Source organism: Thunnus thynnus, chromosome 9 (assembly GCF_963924715.1).
Source record: "Thunnus thynnus chromosome 9, fThuThy2.1, whole genome shotgun sequence".
NCBI lineage: Eukaryota > Metazoa > Chordata > Actinopteri > Scombriformes > Scombridae > Thunnus > Thunnus thynnus.
The window spans coordinates 8300710-8324086 of record NC_089525.1 but is presented as its reverse complement, the minus strand read 5'-3'; the positions used below and the strand labels follow the sequence as shown (position 1 = coordinate 8324086).

At 39.3% G+C, this 23377-nt stretch overlaps 2 protein-coding genes across 5 annotated transcripts; one reads left to right on the top strand and one right to left on the bottom strand.

Annotated features, from left to right (window-relative positions):
• The first annotated feature begins 1152 nt into the window (after positions 1-1152).
• LOC137189007 (lymphoid enhancer-binding factor 1-like) lies at positions 1153-7096 on the top strand. Of its 4 annotated transcripts, none has more exons than XM_067598627.1 (10): positions 1153-1421; positions 2479-2742; positions 2946-3446; positions 3662-3739; positions 4261-4325; positions 4435-4645; positions 4736-4843; positions 4997-5044; positions 5621-5668; positions 6523-7096. In XM_067598627.1, the coding sequence occupies exons 2-10, from the start codon at positions 2572-2574 to the stop codon at positions 6553-6555; spliced, it is 1263 nt and encodes a 420-aa protein (XP_067454728.1). In that variant the 5' UTR covers positions 1153-1421; positions 2479-2571; the 3' UTR covers positions 6556-7096. The 4 variants fall into 4 exon arrangements, with proteins under 4 accessions (XP_067454728.1, XP_067454726.1, XP_067454727.1 ...); XM_067598625.1 differs by having other exon boundaries at positions 5621-6290; XM_067598626.1 differs by having other exon boundaries at positions 1154-1421; positions 3375-3446; positions 5621-7096.
• A 7051-nt stretch (positions 7097-14147) lies between these two features.
• On the bottom strand, positions 14148-23368 carry fam199x (family with sequence similarity 199, X-linked). The gene is made up of 8 exons (XM_067598621.1): positions 23267-23368; positions 20854-21032; positions 19760-19979; positions 19463-19621; positions 19110-19271; positions 18227-18410; positions 17907-18010; positions 14148-17602 (listed from the first exon to the last, which is right to left on the bottom strand). Exons 2-8 carry the CDS (start codon positions 21018-21020, stop codon positions 17429-17431), a joined length of 1170 nt encoding a protein of 389 aa, XP_067454722.1. The 5' UTR covers positions 21021-21032; positions 23267-23368; the 3' UTR covers positions 14148-17428.
• Positions 23369-23377: the final 9 nt, after the last annotated feature.

Genomic DNA, 23377 nt, shown 5'->3' with positions numbered 1-23377 from the left:
AAACAAAAATGTTAAATCAATATTTCGAGTGATAAAGTTACTCCAAAGGAGTCTCACAGAACAAACTTATGTGGTTTCCAGTGGTTTCAACTTTACACCTAACCGTGGCTTCATGGTCAGAAATGGCTAAAAGTAAAACAAAAACAGACTCTGACAGGACTGTTAATGAGAAACTGTCGTTCCTTTTTTGTCTTTAGTTGGATCACTAATAGACTTTGAGGGGAAATGATGTTACACATGACTTTTCTCACAGAAGATGCTGGATTCATTCTTGAACGAGAGGGAGTCTGTAGTGTGTGTAGGTTTAGGACTGGGGTCAGCAATTAGGTTCAACCAAGGGCCAGTTTGTTCAGGATTTTTCATTGCAGGGCCGTTAACTGGTGCAGTGGAAACGCTGGCTTGTATGTTTTGTTTATTTCTATTAATTTCATTTAAGAATAATGAGAAGAACTCCTGCATACTGTGTTGTTTACTGCTTGAATATTTATTAGATCACAACTTTCAGTCCATCTGACCTTCATTAGGTTATACAGGCAGCATCACAATACAATATATAGTATCAATCATCCAATCAGACTACAGAGATTATTAGTTTGACTGATGAGCACCTTGAACTAACACAGAGCATGTGTCACCAGTCAGAAAAAAGCATTAAAAAGATTAGAAAGATACAAAATGACTCAATATAAAAATGTCAATAAATCTTAAGCAGCATACATAAACCCCAAAACTCTCCAAAGGTCAAAAATAGAAAACAACAAGTGCAAAATACTGATATATCATAAATCTTACAGTTATCAGACATATTAAACCCATTCTCTCAAAAAGTCAAAAAGGAAAGGTAAATTAAGGACAAAAGTCTCAATTTGTCAGAAAACTTTTGCAATATTATCATACATTAAACATTATATCTACCTCTAAATGACACTAAATTGTCACAGGTCAATGATGTACAATGGCATAAACATATAGCATAAATAAATAGCATTAATAAATGAATAAATGCCAATTCACTAGTAATCTACAAAGTAACATCCATATAATTTAAATAGTAAAATAAATATTATAGAGGCTATCAATGAGGAGTCAATGCATATATGTTTTGCAAAAAACACTGTAATGAATACGTTTGTTTTGTTTTGTTTTTTTCAAAAACAATTTTCCGGGCCGCTCTTTGCCCTCCATTGGAGTTGATTGCGTCACGAATGTACATAAATTAGAACGGATGCGTTCCATTCATGACGCATGAAAGTCTTGAGTGGTTATGACGTGTTGCAGAAAGCTGGGAGTTAGACAGTTGATTCATTTCACCTGTGAGAAAGCAGCTGATTGAAATCAGTGCAGAAATACATTCAGAGAGAGTTACTGACGGCGAGATTAACCTCTACAGCCCCGAACTGAACACTGAGACAACGACCAAGGTACACCTGAGCTCTATAGCTAGCTAAACAATACCAATTACATTATTATTAACAGTAGTTTTTAGAGTAACCTTTAATTTATTAAAGTAATTTTGTATAAAACAGAAAAATAACTCAACTTCATGTTAAGTTTAGCTAGAATAGCAACACATGTTCTCACAACACAAGTTTTTGGTTGTTTTACGTTATTTCAACGTTAAGGGAGTTCAGCTAGAGTCACTTACAGCATGTGTGACATTAAGACAATAACAGACAACAATCATGTATCTTAATGAAGTAAAGATAACAAGACAAAGGGTAGAAGTAATAACAAATAAATAGAAAAATAACAGAAAAAGTACGCAATAGAGTCAGATTTCTTTCAAAAAAATTCTTGGAGCTTACTAACTGTATGTGCACATTTTGTATTGTTTTTAAGTTGTATATACTCAAAATACTTTCTAAATATAAATCTAAAAAAATAATCATGAAAAGTTGAAACGATGGGCAAGACCTGGAAAACTTGGATTTATGGATGTGAAATTTTCCCAGTAAAATTAATAAATGGATAGTATGTGGAACTTTCTGGTTTTTGTTTTCATAGTATAGTATTAAATCATTGGCTTCCAGCTTAACTGAATGGTTGGTTTGAATGTAAAAATAATCCTAATTTTTTCCAGAATCCTGATGTGTACTGACATTCATGAAATAAATGTTGTGTCTTCTTCATTTTTGTAAAAATCACATTTGTTATCGATATCCACAAATCTTGAGACAAATTGGTTGGTGGGATATATATTACACACAATTTTGTAATGTAGGAAGTTGAGCTTGTTGGGTTAATACATGAACACTCATGACCACTAATCTGCAGAGCCCTGATGTCCTAAAGGATAATTAGTTTTTTTCACATGTACAAAAGATTAAAACAATATATCGTCATTTTTTACATTATGGAGCTCCGTCCTACACTATTTATCTATAATTTAGTGTTAGTGAGTCATATTTGTGAGCAGAGTTGTAAACAGCTTCCTTTGAAAGTGTCTCAAAACCAGTTTCCCGTCAATCTGTGTCACAGGAACTCAGTGATAGACCCATCAGACCTTGACCCAGTTACAGTAGATCCAGGTCCAGCAGATCGTTCCTCATCAGTCCGGTCACATAAAGCGCCATGGAGATAATGCCTGATGCACTGGATACAATATTGTCTATTCAAAACTGGGAATATCAGGACTCCAGTCTTGAGACACTAATGCTGGAGTTGTTTCCTGACATTTTCATTCCCAGCAACAGTGATGAGAATCAAACTGTGCCGACCCCTCAACCTGTGGTAAAGCAGCAGGTAAGACAGCAGAGATTTGACCACAGGAGTATCTTGATTTGACCAGATTTGCCAAAAACAGACATGTTTATGTAATCTATCAATAGTTTTAGTGTGTATATTACTATACTGTATATCACCAGCACTGTATAAGATGACATACATGATTATTTCCCTCACCTACATGTATGGATCAGTGTGTGTTCACTTTTAATGATTACCAGACGGAGACACAGCAGCCTCCTCTACCTCGAACACCTCCTCCACTTCCATTATCTCCTCCACCTTCAACACCTTCTCCACCTCCACTTCCATTATCTCCTCCGCCTCCAACACCTTCTCCACCTCCGCCTCCATTATCTCCTCTGCCTCCAACACCTTCTCCACTTCCACTTCCATTATCTCCTCTGCCTCCAACACCTTCTCCACCTCCTCCACTTCCAATACCTTCTCCACCTCCAACACCTCTTCTACCTGCCGAGCATGACATCCCCAGCCAAACTGAGCCAGAGGTAGGTCTTAGTATGTCCGCCCCAGGGGGTGCATATTCTCAAACCTGTGAGCTGCCTGGAGAACCTGTGATGCCGTATCAACTGATGCCAGCTAATGGACTCACTGGTGCTGCTGCTTACAACATAAATCCTGCTCCACAGGTTCCTCTTTGTCAGGACTTTGTTCAGCCAACACAGCTGCACACCAATGCAGGTGCTTATGTCCAGGGCCAGGTAAGTGTGTCCTAACTTGAGCTTGATGAGACTTGATCAGAGTTGATACCATTTATTAAAACTCAGAGGTCACTGCATGTATACTTTACAATATTACAAATCAAATTTGCACTGAAATTAAGACTTGGAAGCTGCTTCTTCCAGTCAAACAACTTGAAATGATAAATGGAGTGTGTGTAATATGGCTGACTAACCCTCCCTCTCTCTCTCCACAGTACCTGGCGAATCAGCAGCCTGTGTATAATGTCCCAAGGATAGCAGCCAGCACTCTGCCTGCTGCTCCTCCACAAATGGTAAGACCCTGATTCACTTTCTGGTTGTGGATGTAGTTCAGTTAGATAGTATCTGTAACTCATTGCAGTGGTAGAATGAGATCATTGATAGAGCAGTCAAAACTTACCTGCCTGGGTCGTATCTAGATGGTAAACCTAAATTTGCAAAACTGTCGTGAGATTCTTACTTGTTTTTGCTTCATTGTGCACGTTGTTTGTCATTGTAAAAAATAATGATGTTTTATGATTTGACAATGCTGTGGTTAATATCTGGTTAGGTTTAGACACAAAAAAACATTTGGTATGGGTTAGGGAAAGATCATGGTTTGGGTTAAAACGATCACTGTCGCAAGAGCTTTTGCAAATCTAGGATTACCATCTAGACACGCCTGTATGTGCATCATAGGGTCTCCCTAGATGTCACAGCAGGTTATTGAGGCACTTATTATGACAAAAAAGAGAGGGGATTATCTGCCACCTGCTGGGTAAATGACATCTTTGCAGCTTCTGTAATCAATTTGTGTTTTTGTTTGTGTCTGCAGTATAACGTGCCAGCAAACCAGTTCCCTGGAGTGTTTCCGCAGAACCTACGTCCTGTTGGATATGTGTAAGTAACACAAATGTGACTTTGTACACAACTTTAAGCTGTTCAGCAATGTTCACACACACTTTCTGTTATCTAATGTGTGTTTTGCTTTCTCTCTTTATCTGTGTAGGAATGGAGAGATTGTGTATGAGCTTCCTAACTACTTAAATCCTCATATCATAAACGTGCCTGTTGTCACCAAGCATGAGAAAGAGGATAAGTCCTACGTCAAGAAGCCGCCCAACGCCTTTATGCTCTATAGGCGGGAGCAAAGGTTTAATGTTGTGACACAATATAACATCACTGACAGTGCGATGATCAACAAAATCCTGGGAGAGAAGGTAAGTATGTTTACTCCTCTCTTTACATCTTCATGGTAATTTTAGGTAGGTGTGTGTGCTAACTGATTGTGTGTCATCGTCTGTCCACAGTGGAAGTCTCTGTCGAAGGAGGAGCAGAGCAAATATTACAATGAGGCAGAAATAGAGAAACAGCAACACCTCCTGCAGCACCCTGAGTGGTCAGCCAAGGACAACTATGTAAGTACACCCTGCTCACACACAACATCATACACACATGTTTACATCACAATATCAGAGCTCCAGGAAATCAGTCACTGCCAAGAATCTAGTTTGTTTTTATAAACTGATGTAAGAAGAGTAGAAAAGTCTAATGTGTTTGTTTTTGTGCAGGGCAAAAAGAGGAAGAGGAATACGGCTTTCAATGAGGTGCAAGTGGAAGTGAGTGCAGAGGAACCAGCAGCAGACTCATGTGCTGTCCACATGTCAGAACATAGCAACTGCTGTCGTGCCACAGTCTTACATGACACAGCCTTACATGACACAGTCTTACATGGCACAGCCTAACAGGATGCAATCTATTCCACAGACTGGTGCAGCACAGTCTTACATGACACAGTCCATTGCACAGACTGGCATGACACAGTCTTACATGACACAGTCTATTCCACAGACCGGCATAAAACAGTCTTACATGACACAGTCTTACATGACACAGTTTTACATGACACAGTCTATTCCACAGACTGGCACGGCACAGTCTTACATGACACAGTCTATTCCACAGACCGGCATAACACAGTCTTACATGACACAGTCTTACATGACACAGTTTTATATGACACAGTCTATTCCACAGACTGGCACGGCACAGTCTTACATGACACAGTCTACATCATCATACACACATGTTTACATCACAATATCAGAGCTCCTGGCACTCAGTCACGGCCAAGAATCTTGTTTTTTTATAAACTGATTTAAGATAGAAAGTCTAATGTGTTTGTTTTTGTGCAGGGCAAAAAGAGGAAGAGGAATACGGCTTTCAATGAGGTGCAAGTGGCAGTGAGTGCAGAAGAACCAGCAGCAGACTCACAGCAAGCCAGGGAGCCCTATGTGCTGTCCACATGTCAGAACATAGCAACTGCTGTCGCGCCACGGTGTTACATGACACAGCCTTACATGACACAGTCTAACAGGATGCAGTCTGTTCCACAGACTGGCATGACACAGTCTTACATGACACAGTCTAACAGGATGCAGTCTATTCCACAGACTGGAATGACACAGTCTTACATGGCACAGTTGATTCCACAGACTGGCACGGCACAGTCTTACATGACACAGTGTATTCCACAGACTGGCACGACACAGTCTTACATGAACCAGTGTATTCCACAGACTGGCACGACACAGTCTTACATGAACCAGTGTATTCCACAGACTGGCACGGCACAGTCTTACATGACACAGTGTATTCCACAGACTGGCACGGCACAGTCTTACATGACACAGTGTATTCCACAGACTGGCACGACACAGTCCTACATGAACCAGTCTATTCCACAGATTGACATGACACAGCTTCAATGGTGCTCCAGCCCCACCCGGCCTACAACGGTGGACTTGGTGCAGTATTTCTGAATGCAGTACACACCCTAAATATTGATGTCACAACCTTCACTACGTAATGAATTCACCCTTACTTTTAGCTTTTTAACAGTGTAAACACTTGTTCTCTATAAAAAACACTTTATAGATGATATATTTTTTATATTACCATAAACAGGATAAAAAAGAGAAAAAGAAAAATCATAAATCATTGACTCAATAATAGACTTTTAAAGGTTTGTGTTTCACCCAAATTACAACCTCTGCATCTCTACTGCTTCAAGTGTTCTCTCCTCCATCCTCTCCAGGTCTCCATGGCACAGGGGAGGTTTTGTGGTTGATGTCCTGCCAGCTCTTGCTCCACTTCCTCTCATTGATCCACAGTCTTCACTTTAAACCCTTTTACACTCTACCGGAAACTTGTTAATTAAGTAAAATGTATAATGTTAAGTACATTATACATTTTACTTAATTTCCTTAATATTGTACTTCATCTACTGCTACTTCTGTCCACTCTGTACATATGACATCCATTGCACATCTGTCCATCCTGGAAGAGGGATCCCTCCTCTGTTGCTCTTCCTGAGGTTTCTTCCTTTTTGTCCCATTAAAGGGATTCTGGGGGAGTTTTTCCTCATCCGAGTTGAGGGTCTAAGGATAGAGGGTGTCCTATGTTCAGATTTTAAACCTCTCTAAGGAAATGTTTGCACATTTGCACAAAAGTGACAGTATGTCACATCAAGTCAATTTTATTCATAAAGCTCAAAATCCCAAAGTATAGCCGGCTGAGTGATTGGGTTCCATAAACAACATCAGTTAGAAATTTTAATATCAGAAAAAAAAACACGAATAAACATCCAGAAGCAACTCTGCTGTCCCAAATATGATGTTCCTTCTTCTCTACCTCTGTTCATTTCCAGTTCATTATATGAACAAACCAGAAAGAAATACACCCAGACACTTTTATGTTTAGGTATTTTAATTTATTTAAATACGACCAAAGGTATTCAGCTCCTTTTTCTGATCAGTATGTTGAAAATCTGATCAAATTATCTTCAGCCGTTCCTGAGATATTGATGGTTTTGCATCTGTACAGCCGAATATCAAACTGAGAATTCAGCACAGAGCAGAAACGGGTGATGACATCACTTCATGGGCACTTCTCAAAGCACGACAATACCAGTACTCACGTTTATGATACATCAGAGTCAAATACTACTGATTTAGACCTTTCCTATTGCCTTTCTGCATTTGGCTTTGAATAGAGTGAATCAGAAGGTCCTCTGGATGTCAGATCCACCAGTTTGAGTTGTATTTGTCCTCTGACAACAAGTTCTTCAAAAACCATGACAACAAACAAGTTAGTCTGTTAGCTCACAAGTTAACAGGCTGCGAATACAGAATGGCATTAGTAAGTAACGCTTTTTCAATAGATCTAATTATATTTAGATTTCAGTGTTTTGGTATAATTTTGACAATAGTTTTTACATAGGGCAAGAAATGTATGGATTCATTTAGGCTTTGGTAACATGGTAACACTAACTCCATGAGTGCTATTTAAATTGTATTTATTTTTTTGTGTATGTTAACATAATTTCTCAATACCTAGAGAGAATTGTGCCCGTCCCTTAAACGCCTCTCATGCAGACTATCGGTAGACGCTATATTTTACCACTGTTCCCTCAACGCCTCACATGCAGCCTATCGGTAGATGGTACAATATACTGATACTCTCTAAACGCCTCAAATGCAGAATATCTGGAAACTACAATTTTGAGTTTGAAGTTGATCAGATGAACTGTAGTGCCCATTCAAAAGTTCCAAAGACATCCTGCACTATGTCTTTAACCCTTAGGAGTCTTGGGCTATTTTGGCCGTTTTTGCATATGTTTGAATTTGCCTTTATATATCACTTTAAAAAATGTTAAACAAGCCAATGTTTGGTATCTTTTTTTTCAGCACAACATCACCTATCTGACCAGACAATTATTTTTTCACTTTGACATACTATATCATCATATTGGACCAAAAAACACACAAAATACATAAAATCCGATCAGGAAAATTGTAGTATTTTCACTATAAGAAACACAAACATGTTCAACAAAGCATTTTAAAGGTTGCAAATGTAAACACAGGTTGCAAATGTGAACATATAATGGTAACACTGAGATAAAATCAATCTATATACATCTATTTACAACAAAAAGCAGATGTAACAATAGGCGTTTTTTACTTTTTAGTTATGCCACTCTTCAAAAAAGTTGATGTAAACTATTAGACACAGAACTATATTACAGGCCTTGCATTCCCAGAGTTTAGTGAGGTTCCCAAATAGTGCAAATATAATATGTAAAGGTCACACTGAGATAAAATCAAACTATAGAGAGCTATTTACAACAAAAAGCAGGTGTAGCCATAGGCGTTTTTTTCTTTTTCAGCTGTGCCACTCTTCAAAACAGTTGTGGGTGTCCTGCCTTGACACCTTCTCTGGTTACTATTGCTATTATTATTATTATTATTATTATTATTATTATTATTATATCATATATCTATTATTATTATCACTGTTATTGTTATTATTGTTGTTATTATGCTTCTCTGTGTCTCTCTCCCCACTCCCCCCTCTCTCAAACGGTTGGGTTGAAAAAGCTCAATCCAACTAGTCGTTGCTCTCTGATTCCGACAATGAGCTGTCATCAGCGTCTTCCTCTTGAAAAAACAACTTAAAGGCTTGGCTTACGTTAAGCGTTCACTTCATTTTTCCGACTCAAAAACTTTAAATCTTCCGAAAATTATCTCAGTATCTCTTCACGTGTCTCTGTTGTTCTCTCTCTCTCCCGCTTCTCTCTCTCTCTCCCGCTTCTCTCGCCCGCTTCCCTCTCTCGCCCGCATTTCTCCTCCGTAGGTGCTCTTCACAGTTGGCAATCCTCTATTCCTGAAATGTTGAATCTGTGGAGCACGATCAGCAGATTCGAGCATTTTTTTTCCGTTTCGTCATATGACAAAAAATGACGAAGATATAAAATAAATGCGACGTCTGCCCCGTCCCATCTCGCACGCTTTTACACTTGAGTAAACATGATTTTTATATCAACGTATCTCCGTTTTTACTTGGTTTATCAACACCAAACAAAAACTGGTATAGAGTTTCAAGCCAGCGCTTTTGACAGAAGTTGACAGCAACACTTAATTTGACTTTGTTTTTATGCTACGACGTCCTGAAACAGACACGTCATTTGATCACGCCGGCGTGATCGGCGACTCCTAAGGGTTACGGGAATAGAGCTTGACTCTCTAAACTTTTTAAATTTATTCTCTATGGTAGTTCTTAATGTGGGTTGTAATGGCAGGGTGGCGCTGTCTGTATTTCCGCTTGTTGAATCCGCGTGCAGAAGAAGCAGAAGCAACGTTGTTTATGAGGTATTTTTAATATATTTCCAAACGTGCCTGAGACATCCAGCACTAAGTCTTGAATGTACATGCCAAGTCTCGTTCACAGTAACCTTACACAGTTCAATAGTAGAGCTTTTCAAGTCATTAACACTATGGATGTAATCCCACCTCCGACCACAGTGTGGGTTACAATGGCACGGCACAGTCTTACATGAACCAGTCTATTCCACAGACTGGCACGGCACAGTCTTACATGACACAGTTGATTCCACAGACTGGCACGGCACAGTCTTACATGAACCAGTCTATTCCACAGACTGGCATGACACAGTCTTACATGAACCAGTCTATTCCACAGACTGGCACGGCACAGTCTTACATGACACAGTTGATTCCACAGACTGGCATAACAGTCTTACATGACACAGTCTTACATGACACAGTGTATTCCACAGACTGGCACAGCACAGTCTTACATGACGCAGTGTATTCCACAGACTGGCACAGCACAGTCTTACATGACGCAGTGTATTCCACAGACTGGCACGGCACAGTCTTACATGGACCAGTCTACATCATCATACACACATGTTTACATCACAATATCAGAGCTCCTGGCACTCAGTCACGGCCAAGAATCTTGTTTTTTTATAAACTGATGTAAGATAGAAAGTCTATATCTCCTCACGTGTCTCTATTGTTCTCTCTCTCTCCCGCTTCTCTCTCTCTCTCCCGCTTCTTTCTCTCTCTCCCGCTTCTCTCGCCCGCTTCCCTCTCTCGCCCGCATTTCTCCTCCGTAGGTGCTCTTCACAGTTGGCAATCCTCTATTCCTGAAATGTTGAATCTGTGGAGCACGATCAGCACATTCGAGCATTTTTTTTCCGTTTCGTCATATGACAAAAAATTACGAAGATATACGTCTGCCCCGTCCCATCTCGCACGCTTTTACACTTGAGTAAACATGATTTTTATATCAACGTATCTCGTTTTTACTTGGTTTATCAACACCAAACAAAAACTGGCATAGAGTTTCAAGCCAGCGCTTTTGACAGAAGTTGACAGCAACACTTAATTAGGGCCTGAGCCCAAAGGGCAAAGACCCTATTGTTTTTCGTGTGTTTCTTTCTTTCTTGTTACGCCACTTTAACTCTAAATTTGACCCCCTAAACATGTTCAAAAACTCACCAAATCTGGCACGCACATCAGGTCTGGTGAAAAATTTGATAAAATGTAAAAATTAACCCCTGAAGTGCCAAAATGTGCTTGAGAGCGCCACCTATGTATCTAAAATGGCCACCACGGCCCATAGGAATGTCGTAGAGAGATCGAACCAAAACTCAATTATTCGTCTCATCAAGCCCTACAAATCATACGCTGACACCCCTGACCTAAATCCAACAGGAAGTCTGCATCCTCACTAGATGTCTCTCTGATAGTGTTGTAGATAAATTTAAGGAAGCAATTCCGTCAGTACTGAATTCACTGCCATGTCTTAATACTACAGAGGACTCGTATGTTAACTTTAGTCCCTCCCAAATTGATAATCTTGTTGATAGTGCTGCAGGCTCACTAAGACAAACACTCGACTCCATCGCCCCCTTAAAAAAGAAGATAATAAAACGTAAGAGGTTAGCTCCATGGTATAACTCCCAAACCCGCAAATTAAAGCAAACATCGCGAAAATTGGAAAGGATTTGGCGTTCCACCAAAGTAGAAGAGTCTCGCTTAGTCTGGCAAGATAGCCGTAAAACATATAGGAAGGCCCTCTGTAATGCCAGAGCCGCCTATTACTCAGCATTAATAGAAGAGAATAAAAACTGCCCTAGGTTCCTTTTCAGCACTTTGGACAGGCTGACAAAGAGTCATAACTCTATTGATCCATGTATTCCTATAGCTCTCAGTAGTAATGACTTTATGAGCTTCTTTAATGATAAAATTCTAACTATTACAGACAAAATTAACCACCCCCTGCCCTCAACAGGCACCGTTCTCTCCCCAAACACAGGCACCTTAGAAACAGCAGTAAATCCTGACATATATTTGGACTGTTTTTCTCCAGTAGACTTGTCTGAACTAACTTCAATGATTTGTTCAGCTAAACCATCAACCTGTCTCTTAGATCCCATCCCAACTAGGCTGCTTAAGGAAGCCTTACCCTTAGTGAGCACTTCTTTACTAGATATGATCAATCTGTCTTTAGTAACAGGCTATGTACCACAGCCCTTTAAAGTAGCTGTAATTAAACCTCTTCTTAAGAAGCCTACTCTTGATTCAGGTGTTTTAGCCAATTATAGACCTATATCTAACCTTCCATTTCTATCTAAGATCCTTGAGAAAGCAGTCTCTAATCAGTTATGTGACTTTCTACATAATAATAGTTTATTTGAGGATTTTCAGTCAGGATTTAGAGCGCATCATAGCACAGAGACAGCACTGGTGAAAGTCACAAATGACCTCCTAACTGCATCGGACAAAGGATTTGTCTCTATACTTGTCCTGTTAGATCTTAGTGCTGCATTCGACACAATTGACCATCAAATCCTTTTGCAGAGACTGGAACATTTAATTGGCACTAAAGGACCTGCATTAAGCTGGTTTAAGTCCTATTTATCAGACCGATTTCAGTTTGTACATGTGAATGATGAATCCTCCGTGAAGGCAAAAGTTAGACACGGAGTTCCACAAGGTTCTGTACTTGGACCAATTCTATTCACCTTATATATGCTTCCTTTAGGTAATATTATTAGGAAACACTCCATAAATTTTCATTGTTACGCAGATGACACCCAATTATATTTATCAATGAAGCCAGATGAACCCAATCAGTTAAACAAACTCCAAGCATGCCTTAACGACATAAAGACCTGGATGACCTGCAATTTTCTACTACTAAATTCAGATAAAACTTAAAAAGTTATTGTGCTTGGCCCTAAACACCTTAGAAACACATTATCTAATGATATAGCTACTCTGGATGGCATTACCCTGGCCTCCAGCACCACTGTAAGGAATCTGGGAGTTATCTTTGATCAGGATATGTCCTTTAACTCCCACATAAATCAAATCTCAAGGACTGCCTTTTTTCACTTACGTAATATCACAAAAATCAGGCACATCCTGTCCCTAAAAGATGCAGAAAAGCTAGTTCACGCATTTGTTACTTCTAGGCTGGATTATTGCAATTCCTTATTATCAGGCTGCCCTAACAAGTCTCTAAAGACTCTCCAGCTAGTCCAGAATGCAGCTGCACATGTTCTGACTAAAACTAGAAAAAGAGACCACATTTCTCCCATTTTAGCTTCGCTACATTGGCTTCCTGTAAAATCTAGAATAGAATTTAAAATCCTTCTCCTAACTTACAAAGCCCTTAATGGTCAGGCACCATCATATCTTGAAGAGCTCATAATACCGTATTATCCCACCAGAACACTGCGCTCCCAGTATGCAGGCTTACTCGTGGTCCCTACAGTCTTTAAAAGTAGAATGGGAGGCAGAGCCTTCAGCTATCAGGCTCCTCTTCTATGGAACCATCTACCGGATTCAGTCCGGGGTGCAGACACCCTCTCTATGTTTAAGAGTAGGCTTAAAACTTTCCTTTTTGATAAAGCTTATAGTTAGGGCCGACCAGGCTCGCCTTGCATCAGCCCTTAGTTATGCTGCTATAGGCCTAGACTGCTGGGGGACTTCCCATGATGCACTGAGCTCCTCTCTCCTCCTCCTCCTCTCCATCTGTATGCATTCATGTAACATCAATGCATGTCACTAACTTTGCTTCTTCCCCGGAGTTTTTTGTGCTTTCTCATCTCACAGGAAAACCTGAGTCCCGGGCCAAGCCTTCGCAGTCCTTCACAGTCCTGATGGCATCCTTCCCTGTCTATTGATGCTTATGCTTGTTGTTGTTGTTGTGATTGTGGCAGAGTGGCGCTGTCCGTATTTCTGTTCGTTGACTCCACAGGCAGAAGAAGACGCAAATCAACGTTGTTTATGAGGTATTTGTATATATTTCTCGAGAACCACTCATCCGAACAACTTTACACATTGACATTGCACTTCCTCATTTCCCCAGCAATCCACCTGCCAGGTATGAAGTAGATCGGATGAACGGTTCTCGAGATATGCGAAGGACAAACTTACATACATACAGATTCCTTGCTTTACATAGAGACATTTATGCCTTTTGAGAAAGCACATTGACTTTACTTGCAATAAAGTTAAGCTTGTTAGCTAGACCAAATACATCAATGTTGCCAGGCTCTGAAATACTTGCTGAGGATAGCGATAACAGGAAACGTGTGACACTTTCATAGTAACAAACAGAAAATCCGGAACATGTTCTAAGGGCCTCAATCAGTAATACAATATTGTCTAAATATAATTTTCTCAGATTATTGGTGCTGGTTTGGAGGAGCTGCACACACACATTTCTTTCCAGTTGGGCTGACACCCGCACCTTTGTTCACTATGGTTTATATGCTGTGGTTTTGTCATGTGAGAAAATAACACATTCACACTTGAAGAATTCAAAAGACAACAACAATAGGATGCAACAATGTAAGTTTATTTGTCAAGTTTTCAATGTCTCAGAACCACTGAGTGGACTATACACAGTCCTTCCTGCAGCACTAACATGGCATCTGTGGTATTCAATGTTTCAGCCAGTGATAAGACAATCAACATTTACACTGGTCAGGCAACACCAGCTGCAACAACTGTGTGAATTGCACCTGGGACTACAAATACAGATTCCACAGGGGTTTATATGTTTGAACTAATACATGGAGAAACAGTGTTGGTTATTGTTGCTGAGGGTATAAATGTTTTTACCTCAACAGGTGACTTGCGTAAATTAATTCTAACAATGACACTGAGGGAAGTAAAGTAAATTTACCCAAACAAAATTAATTTAATTAAACTTCTTTAAAACCATGTTTTATCAGTTCAATGCCTTTAATTTTCAGCAAATACATGGTACCTTATTTACACAAATAACTTTGTGTTGCATCACACTGTGGCTTGTTTTTAATTTTTTTTTTTTCAAAATTATCTTATTTTTCAAAATAGAGTTTTACTACTTATTACTACATAATACATAAAGCTGCTTTCAACACAATTGCTGTAATTAATAACTTTATACAGGAGACAGAGACAAGAGTCAAAGCTCAGTACATAAAGTATTTAAAAGGATTGCAAGTGGTTCATCATGTTACAGCTGAGAAGCTGTGGAAAAGTGTTTCTTACAAGGTAGACAGAAAAAAAAGAAAAACAATATCTCAGGTTGCTACTTCTAGCAAATCTGAAAACGACATGGTAGCTACAACTCCACAAAAGGCTGTTTTCGGGGTGTTAGTGCTTCATCAACACTTAGATGCAGATTTTAAAACAGAGCAAAATGAACACACATCTGAAAGTTAATGGCTCAACCCCTAACCCTACCCGTGCAAGTTTAGCACCAAAACCAAACCAGCCATACAGTACATGGACAGACACAATATGATCTGTAAAAACCTCTAATAAGACTTAATGCTTGAATGCTTAAAACTGGCGGTCATTTCACTCAGAAACTTCCTCAGAAGTGAATGACAGAGATCTGTCATTTAAAATGACAGTGTGATTATTTGAGTCGTCTCAAGCAGAAATGCAGTCGGAGTGCTATCAGAGAAAAACAAAGACTTGACAAAGGATCATGGTCGATATCGAGACGTTCAAAAGATGTCTGACACGACGACCAAACTCAAAGTACATGTAACAAAAAAACAACTAAATGCGTCAAAAAGACTCAGTCAAAAAGAACAGTGGCAATTTACAGCATTTAAGCTTTGATGACCAATTAATTCACTACCTTGTCATAATATATAAACACATAAAGGGAAAAAAAAACCTTTAAATTAAACCTTTATCACCAAGGAAAACTTGAAAGCAAGCAGTAAATATGCTGTTATTTATCATGTATTTACAACACAGATAAGCTATTTTAACAGGTGGATGCAAATAATGATGCAAGTTGTTAGTTATTGAACCACACAGAGACTCAGTGTGGGTGACAGTTTAAACATGCAGTGTTTCAGTGCTCCCTCTAAGCCTTGAGAGTGAAATGGGACCACAACACTCAGCAGATAGAAAGACAGACCAGCTCACTTTAGCTTCCGCTTCAGAAATGTTTTAACTGTGCATTATTTGTTACCACATTTTGTGCGATTTGTCACATTTCTCTGCATAGACAAAGAAACCAGCATCTGCACCTGGAATGGTTATCAGATCAAGCTTAAATCATTCACCATTTGAAGAAATTGCTTATCATTCAAGTTCAGAATTTTGTATGTTTTCCCCATATTTTGTCATGTTAAAACTGCTGATACTGATACTTTAAACTCTAGCCACGTTGTCTGTAGGCCTTGAGGTATCTGCTCCCGTCTGTAGTAACCTAACCTGCAGCAGTTTAAAGTAGAGCTACAGATGAGCAGAGTTTGGCCAGTGCAGATGCAGCCCTGCAGAGGATGCATGTATTTGGAGGCAGATGGGTGAAAACTACAACCGAGCTAAAAAACTAAGCTTACTTTGAAACAACGGATACAGGAAGTGGCGACGAGTGGCGACCAAGCCTCCAGGAAGTACGTCAGGATTTAACTGAATTTGACAGTATGCCAAGTTCAGACTTGCGTACTTTCTAGTTTGGATTTAGCAAGTTTGACTCAGGAGGACGCAGTATGATGATTCTGCCTGCTGACAGCAGCAGCTCAGCTTCAACACAACTACCTGACTGTAATGTGACAAAATAATCAACTCAACTCAACTCAAAGCTCCACTAACACTTTTTTTCCTCACAAAAAAATAACCTCATTGACAGAGAGATGCAGTAAATTATATTATTCAGTCTGTAGTGTAGTGTATGTTAAGACTGATCTGTTCACTTTAATACATTTATATTTATGTAAATGTGGTGATATCTGTACATATACAGCCCCTCAGCGCTGTTGTTCTCGCCAGTAAAAACATGATGCTTCACTTTACATTCAGACAAACTAATGTGGCAGCTACAATTATTAAGATTTCATCTGTGAGACCAACAAGGAATTACCATATATCTTCCTCACATCTTCGAAAGCAAATTTCCAAATAGGCTGACCACATATTGGGAAATGTAAATGGTTACTTTCTCGCCTGAAAAAATATTAAAACTTAATAAAGTGACATTAACAGTGAGCAGTGAAAATTACAACAGCTTTTAGCCTGGCTCAAAATCTCCACCATCGCTGCCGATGCTTCCCTGTGATGGTATGAAGAAATACACTTTTTGCTATTTGCAGCTGTATAATTTGGCCAAACTCTGCTTTCTGATGCCTGATCTGTCTCTCTGCCAGTGGTGGCTGTATTAGTAGCAGTGGATATATGCTGTTACAGCATCTATAAGCAATCCTCATGTTGATTATATTCAGCTGAAATAACTGTAAGTGGTTTATAATTATGTGCATCTGCAGGCTTCTAGGCTGTTGCAGCAGCAGGTTAGACAGAGGTCAGGATCTATCAAAGCGTTAGCAGTATTTTAGCACTATTACTGTCGGTAGCTTAGCAGTGATTCATTTTTAGCACTAGCAGTGTTACACTAGTATTAGCAAGCAATATGTCGAGCTATGTTAGAAGCTACTACTGTACTGCCTATCAGACTTTTGTCTTACAAAATGCATTATGAGCTTGTTAGCCAAAGCTAAAGCATACAGTGGTCTGTTTTGGCCTATGGATTAACGCGATCTATAAGCTCTATGGTAGCGCCTGGGTGGTGAGAGAGCAGACGTAGAGGGAGCACTGATTGATTCACTGGTGTCACATCAGTATGTCCAGGTCGTCACCGTGGTCGTCTTCCTCCGTCACCCGCAGTGACAGCACCTCCTCGTTCAGAAACAGACCACTCAGACGCTCCTTGCGGGCCTGACGCTGCTCTTTCAGCTGCCGTTTCCGGAGAGCTTTCTGCTGAAGCTTACGCTGCTTCGAACGTTTCTGAAAAGAGATATGGTAATAATAAAAATACACAGGTATTAGTTACTTTTTTCCAGACAAAACAACAAAAAAGGTTGTCATGTGACATCAGAAAATTGTCCCTGTTGTTTTTTTTCCCCCACCAAAATTCCTGCATTGTACAGTAAAGAAAAAATGCAGGAGTGTAACAGCTTTTTCATGTTTACAAACATACTTATGCAATTAGAAGTTATGTTAGTCAGTTCATTTCTGAACATACAGCATATAAGAACATAGTTGCAAATCTATAAGTTTAAACACATACACACAGTTAAGTGTTGCTTACTTTAGAGTCTCGTATACGCTCTGCAGCACTGGAAAGGTTGCCATCACTGTGAGCTCTGCTAATGTTGGCAACACTGCTTCCACTACAGGCTGAAGCTGTACCACCTGGAACACAAGATAATAGAAACAGTTACAACCAAGAGGAGCTAAAATACTTTACATTGAACTGAAGCGTAACACCATACTTCAATATTACTTTTCTCCGTCTGTCACTGCTCTGTCAAGTAAACTGAGCTGTAAATGCTCAAAGCACTGCAGCTGCTCTGGTGGTTGGACTACTGGCTGTAACCAAACTGCTAGTCAACTACGTGGCATTCTTACCTGCTACAGAGTTGGAGGCTGTAGAGCCAGTGGAGGAGCTAGCAGAGCTGACCATGCTGGCGTTACTGCTGCTGGCTCCACTGACACCACCAGTGCTGGCACTGCTGTGGCTGCTCCTCTTCCAGCCTTCTCTGGTGCTGCTGGCTCGCTGCCTGGGGCTGTGCTCTCTGATGTAGTTACGCACCTGGTGACAGTGCACGAGACAAAACATGAACGTTTTCACATGCTGTACTACTCTGGGTTACTATCTTTGTCACCCTGGTTTACTGATGCAATAGCAGGGAGCGCTCCTATCCAATACACAGCCAATACTGAGAAAGCACAGATCCGAGTAATTTTGTACCCGGAAGTTTAACTGTTTTTACTTCATGGCCATTGAGCATCTTTCATAGGATTGAACGGGGCCCCGCCTCCAGTGCTGTATCCAGTTCTCATTATACATCCATGTATTGGACATGTTATTTTAACTAACACAAACTAATTACCAAGTGGACCTGCTGTAATCACATAAAAAGTGCATTTATTATGTTTACCTAAAGCATTTAAGGCGTCAAATGGGCTTGAAAAATAACCTCTGAAAGCACAAGTGTGGTCAATACCAATGATGTACAATTTTTAAGTTTAAATACCTTAAAATTAATCAGACTTTGACTGGTGATCTGTTAAAACTTCACAGGAAGTGAAATTACTTCATACATTTTTAGGACTCCTCAGGTGGTGGCAAACAAGCAGCTATTTTAAAATCAGGTTCTCACACCTATTTTGTGTCGGGCTGTTCACAGTTTGGTAAAGGTGTGAGGTTCTGTGCAAAAGAAAATTAGACTTGTTTACTGGTGTATCGGTCCTGTAATATGAAAGTGATGTGTTTCAGAGTTACACCCACCTGTTTGAGTTTCTCATCGGTGAGACAGTTGAGCTCTATGATGAACTCGCTGTCGGTGGGAGAGATCTGAGCACACGGGTCGATGATCTTAATGATGTCCAGCTGCTCTCTCAGACCCATCTCTGTGCTGACCTTCCGACTCAAGTACTCGATGTACTCCACCTGGAAGAGGAAACACACACAAGGAGATTTGAGTTTTGTTCCTTTTGTCCAAGCGTCTTTACTTGCCTAATGATGCATAGCAGGTAAATATCTGGCAAAAACAATACTAGCAGTTTGACAGTTTTTCAGCTTTATTGATGCTAATTCTGAGCACCCTAACAGCACAGAAAGGTGTGTTTGGCTTTGTTTACTTGTTCATCGTTGGTCATGGCACTCCAAGGCAGCTCATCTAGGTTGCGATGAGGGTGGGGCTTGGGCTTCCTCTTGGAAAACAAACAGGGTGAACTTGGCACACTCGGGATGATGTCAGACAGGACATCGCTGCCACTGGCAATGTCACTTCCCGGCAACTGGAAAACAAACCAACAATGTGATGCGTGGGGAGTTTGATTGAATCAGAATCTCATGACAGAAACAGAAAGTACTTAAGCTGGAAAAAATCAGTCTTTAAAAATATAACTTGGCTAACTGACCAGCTAACAACCAACCTGCCACTCAAACTCGCTGTCAGACCAGTCCCAGTAGGTGCTGATAGAGGAGGAGACGTCACTGCAAACACTGCCCTCTGGAAACAGGTCCAGAGATGTTAGTTCTTGGTCATCCAGGAGGGAGTAACAGTCGTCCTGATCACCCACGGACACAGAGGAGAAGAGCTCCTCGCTGCACTCCGAACTGGCAACACTGGTCCCACAGGAAGTAAGGTTCCACCTGAGGAGAACAATGAGTGGGCATCAAAGTATATAATGAGTCATTTTCTTTACTTTTGCTGAAATTGTTCAGACGTACTGTCCATGCAAAATACAGATGTATGTTTCAGTTGTGTGTAAAAGCCTTTTATACAAGTGAATCTCTGAAAACAATAGTTTGTCTTAAGAAGAGGACATATATTGAATATATAGATAAAAACATTGGGGATATTGTTCTACGTAGCACTTTAAATTAAGAGAACAATATGCTGCTCTTTCACACATTTGAAAGGCAACAATTTCCAGTGACAGAGCTATGAATAATTATGTGCGGCTTCAGGTTGTAATGTGTAGCTTTCTGCATACTGTTGCCTCTCTTTCAGTGCCAAGAGATAATTGAAATGTCAGAACAGCAGAAAAGATGGTTTTATCAGAGTATATGTGGAAGCCTTTGTTTTTAGTTAATTTTATTTCATCAGCAACTCCATAACTTGTAAATTACACCGACTTGTTAAGTGCGTTACAGTGGGCTTGACAATGCAAGCATATAAACATGGTGTGAGATGTAGAGATGATATAGCTTTAGGTTTTGGACTTTTGGTCAGACAAAACCTGCCAAGCCTATAAACATTTCTCAATGGCAGAGTACAGTGAGTGCCTCCAACTGCAGGATCTGTCAGCTTTGTGCTAAAGATACTCCACAATACAGATGGATATATTAAATATATGATACTTCATATCAAATATATGATACAATCATAGCAATATCTTACTTTCAAAGTATCTTTTGAAATTCAGTTTACCTCACAGACAGATGACACACAGTAGGGTCCAAAAGTCTGACTTTTGGACCCTACTGTGTATATACTGCATGTGTGAACCCACATTTTACTTGCCTGTTACTGTGGAAGCGGTGTAGAGGATCTGTCCTGTGACAAGAGGAGAGTTGACAGCCAAAGTCACTGACGTCCAGAGTTCCCACATCACTGAGGTTGGCCCTCTGGGAGAGGAGAGGGAAAGGCTCCTCTGGGGCCAAAAACTTCTCATATAGAGAATCAGACATGGCTATATGTACCTGCAACAGAAACAACATATTACAATACAACTACAACAGCCTGAATTATTACCATACACACAGCGGTCACAGTCTTAACAAGGGCTTCAAAATAGTTAGTATGTATTGTTAGATAGATAACATGAGACTGTGATGGGTTGCACAGGTGTTTGTCCACACACTCAGTTTTTATCTTTCACACAGTTTGTTTGTGGCAAAACTACTGATGCTACGTCTACTGAAACACTGCTTATATTTTGACTTTTCAGCTAATACCCCAATGGCGACTAACATTAGCTAACTAGCTACTGTAGTTTTAATTTATTGTTGTATTTGGACACATTACAATATTAATGATAATGAATAATGTGTAGGGCTGCTGTTAACGATTATTTTCATTATCAGTTCATCTGTTGATTATTTTCTCAGATAATTAATTAGCTGTTTGGTCTATAAACTGTCAGAAAACAGTGAAAAATGTTGGGCAATGTTTTCCAAAGCCCAAGATGTCCTCAAATGTCTTGTTTTGTCCCGACCAACAGTCCACAACCCAAAGATACTCAGTTTGTGGTCATAGAGGACTAAAGGAACCACAAAGTATTCACATTTGAGAAGCTGAAACAAGAGAATTTTGACATTTTTTGTTTTAAAAAATGACTCAAACGATTAAGTGATTATCAAAATAGCAATGGCAATTGATCAATTAATAGACTAATTGTTGCAGCTCTAATAATGTGCAGATTGATGTATTTGATGTTGTATGTTGTATCTTAAGTGTTGTTCTACATATCCCACTTGCTGATAACTTTTTGGCACATTTCACACCTAGAAATCAAAACAGACTCAAAGCTCTGCCTCCAACGCTACTGATGTAACCACTGTCATTAATCCTTGTATATTTAAACTCTTTCGAACATTGTCATGTTTGTAATGTTTTTCTTTTTTATAGGTGTTAATGAATTGTATATGTGTACTTGTTTGCAAACTAGCTTGCCTCAAATTGCCACTTGAGGGACGAATAAAGTCTTTTTGAATTGAATATAATTATGTTATCAAACTCCCAACGGTATAACACCTTCATTAAAGATGCGAAGAACCAAAAAAGCAAAGACAACTTTCTATAATTTAGAGGAATTTGCTTGCTTGTAAAAGGATTTCACTGTATTTTTTTAGAGTGGCTGTCGTTATGCCTCTTTGTGCTAAACAATGACAGAAAAAAAATACTACAAAAATATCATACAGTCACTGACCAAAGCAAAACTTTCATTCAAGCAATAACATGACCTGAGCTATAGAAATATAATAAGAATAAGAATATGAAATAAGCTATAAGGATAAGAAATACTTCATTGATCCCGAGAGACATTGAAGTGTCACAACAGCACACATCACACACAATAGAATACAACAAATTGTTATTTTACATTGTGCAGTAATTATATACCTAGTATATAATAAAATGAGAGTAGTGATACAGATCAAATTTGCATTTAAGGCTAATTTTGTTTTTGGTAGTATAGTGAAGTTAGTGGGCAAAACTAGCTTAGTTAGTTACCCACTAATTATACAGTATCTATATGTTTTATACTAATTATACTGTATCTATGTTTTATATTAATTATACTGTATATATGCTTTATATTTATTATAATGTATCTATGTTTTATACTAATTATACTGTATCTACACATTTTATAGTAATTATACGGTATCTATATTATACTAATGCTGTGTCTATACGTTTTATATGAATTATTCTGTGTGTATGTGTATTAATCATACTGTATCTATGTTTTATACTAATTGTACTGTATCTATATATTTTCACTTGCTAAGTTAATGCTCTCTAAGAGACTACTGTAGTTAACGTTAATTACTCGCACTAAGGTTAACTGTTAGATGTCTCCTATTCTAAACACACACTTGTTGTTTTTCTTAACAATTGTCACTAAAGCTACACTACAATCCTGTCATCGTACAAAAAATGCTATACACTAATCTAGCTTAAAATGAGATATAACAGATTGGATATACTTTATGTAAGTTACAACGTTTGGTAAACAGATTATGTTTTTGTAACATAGCGCTAGCTAATATCGTTAGCTGCGTGCTAATGCTCCAAGTGTCCACGTAGCGTTTACAAAACCACATAACAACACAGAAATAAAATTTTTCTTCCCCACAATACTGACTCTGGACACATTAGACACCTTTTAAGTGTTATATAAGAGAGCTGTCCAAACAGAAACACCCACCTTTTGTCGTTCAAAGACTAACCGTTTCTGCCACCTCCATTTGCAAATCCTTTCTTTTCCACACCAATGATCTTAGTTGTCATCGCGAGACTATCGGGGACGAGACCAGTG

Excerpts from the sequence above, each read along its gene's own strand:
- fam199x (XM_067598621.1), bottom strand. The coding sequence starts at position 21,020 with ATGTCTGATTCTCTATATGAGAAGTTTTTGGCCCCAGAGGAGCCTTTC. Across the intron at positions 18,411-19,109 it reads CCGATGAGAAACTCAAACAG|GTGCGTAACTACATCAGAGA; the intron begins GTGGGTGTAACT and ends CACTGTCACCAG. Across the intron at positions 17,603-17,906 it reads AGCGTATACGAGACTCTAAA|AAACGTTCGAAGCAGCGTAA; the intron begins GTAAGCAACACT and ends ATCTCTTTTCAG.
- LOC137189007 (XM_067598625.1), top strand. The coding sequence starts at position 2,572 with ATGGAGATAATGCCTGATGCACTGGATACAATATTGTCTATTCAAAAC. Across the intron at positions 3,447-3,661 it reads GTGCTTATGTCCAGGGCCAG|TACCTGGCGAATCAGCAGCC; the intron begins GTAAGTGTGTCC and ends CTCTCTCCACAG. Across the intron at positions 4,844-4,996 it reads GGTCAGCCAAGGACAACTAT|GGCAAAAAGAGGAAGAGGAA; the intron begins GTAAGTACACCC and ends GTTTTTGTGCAG.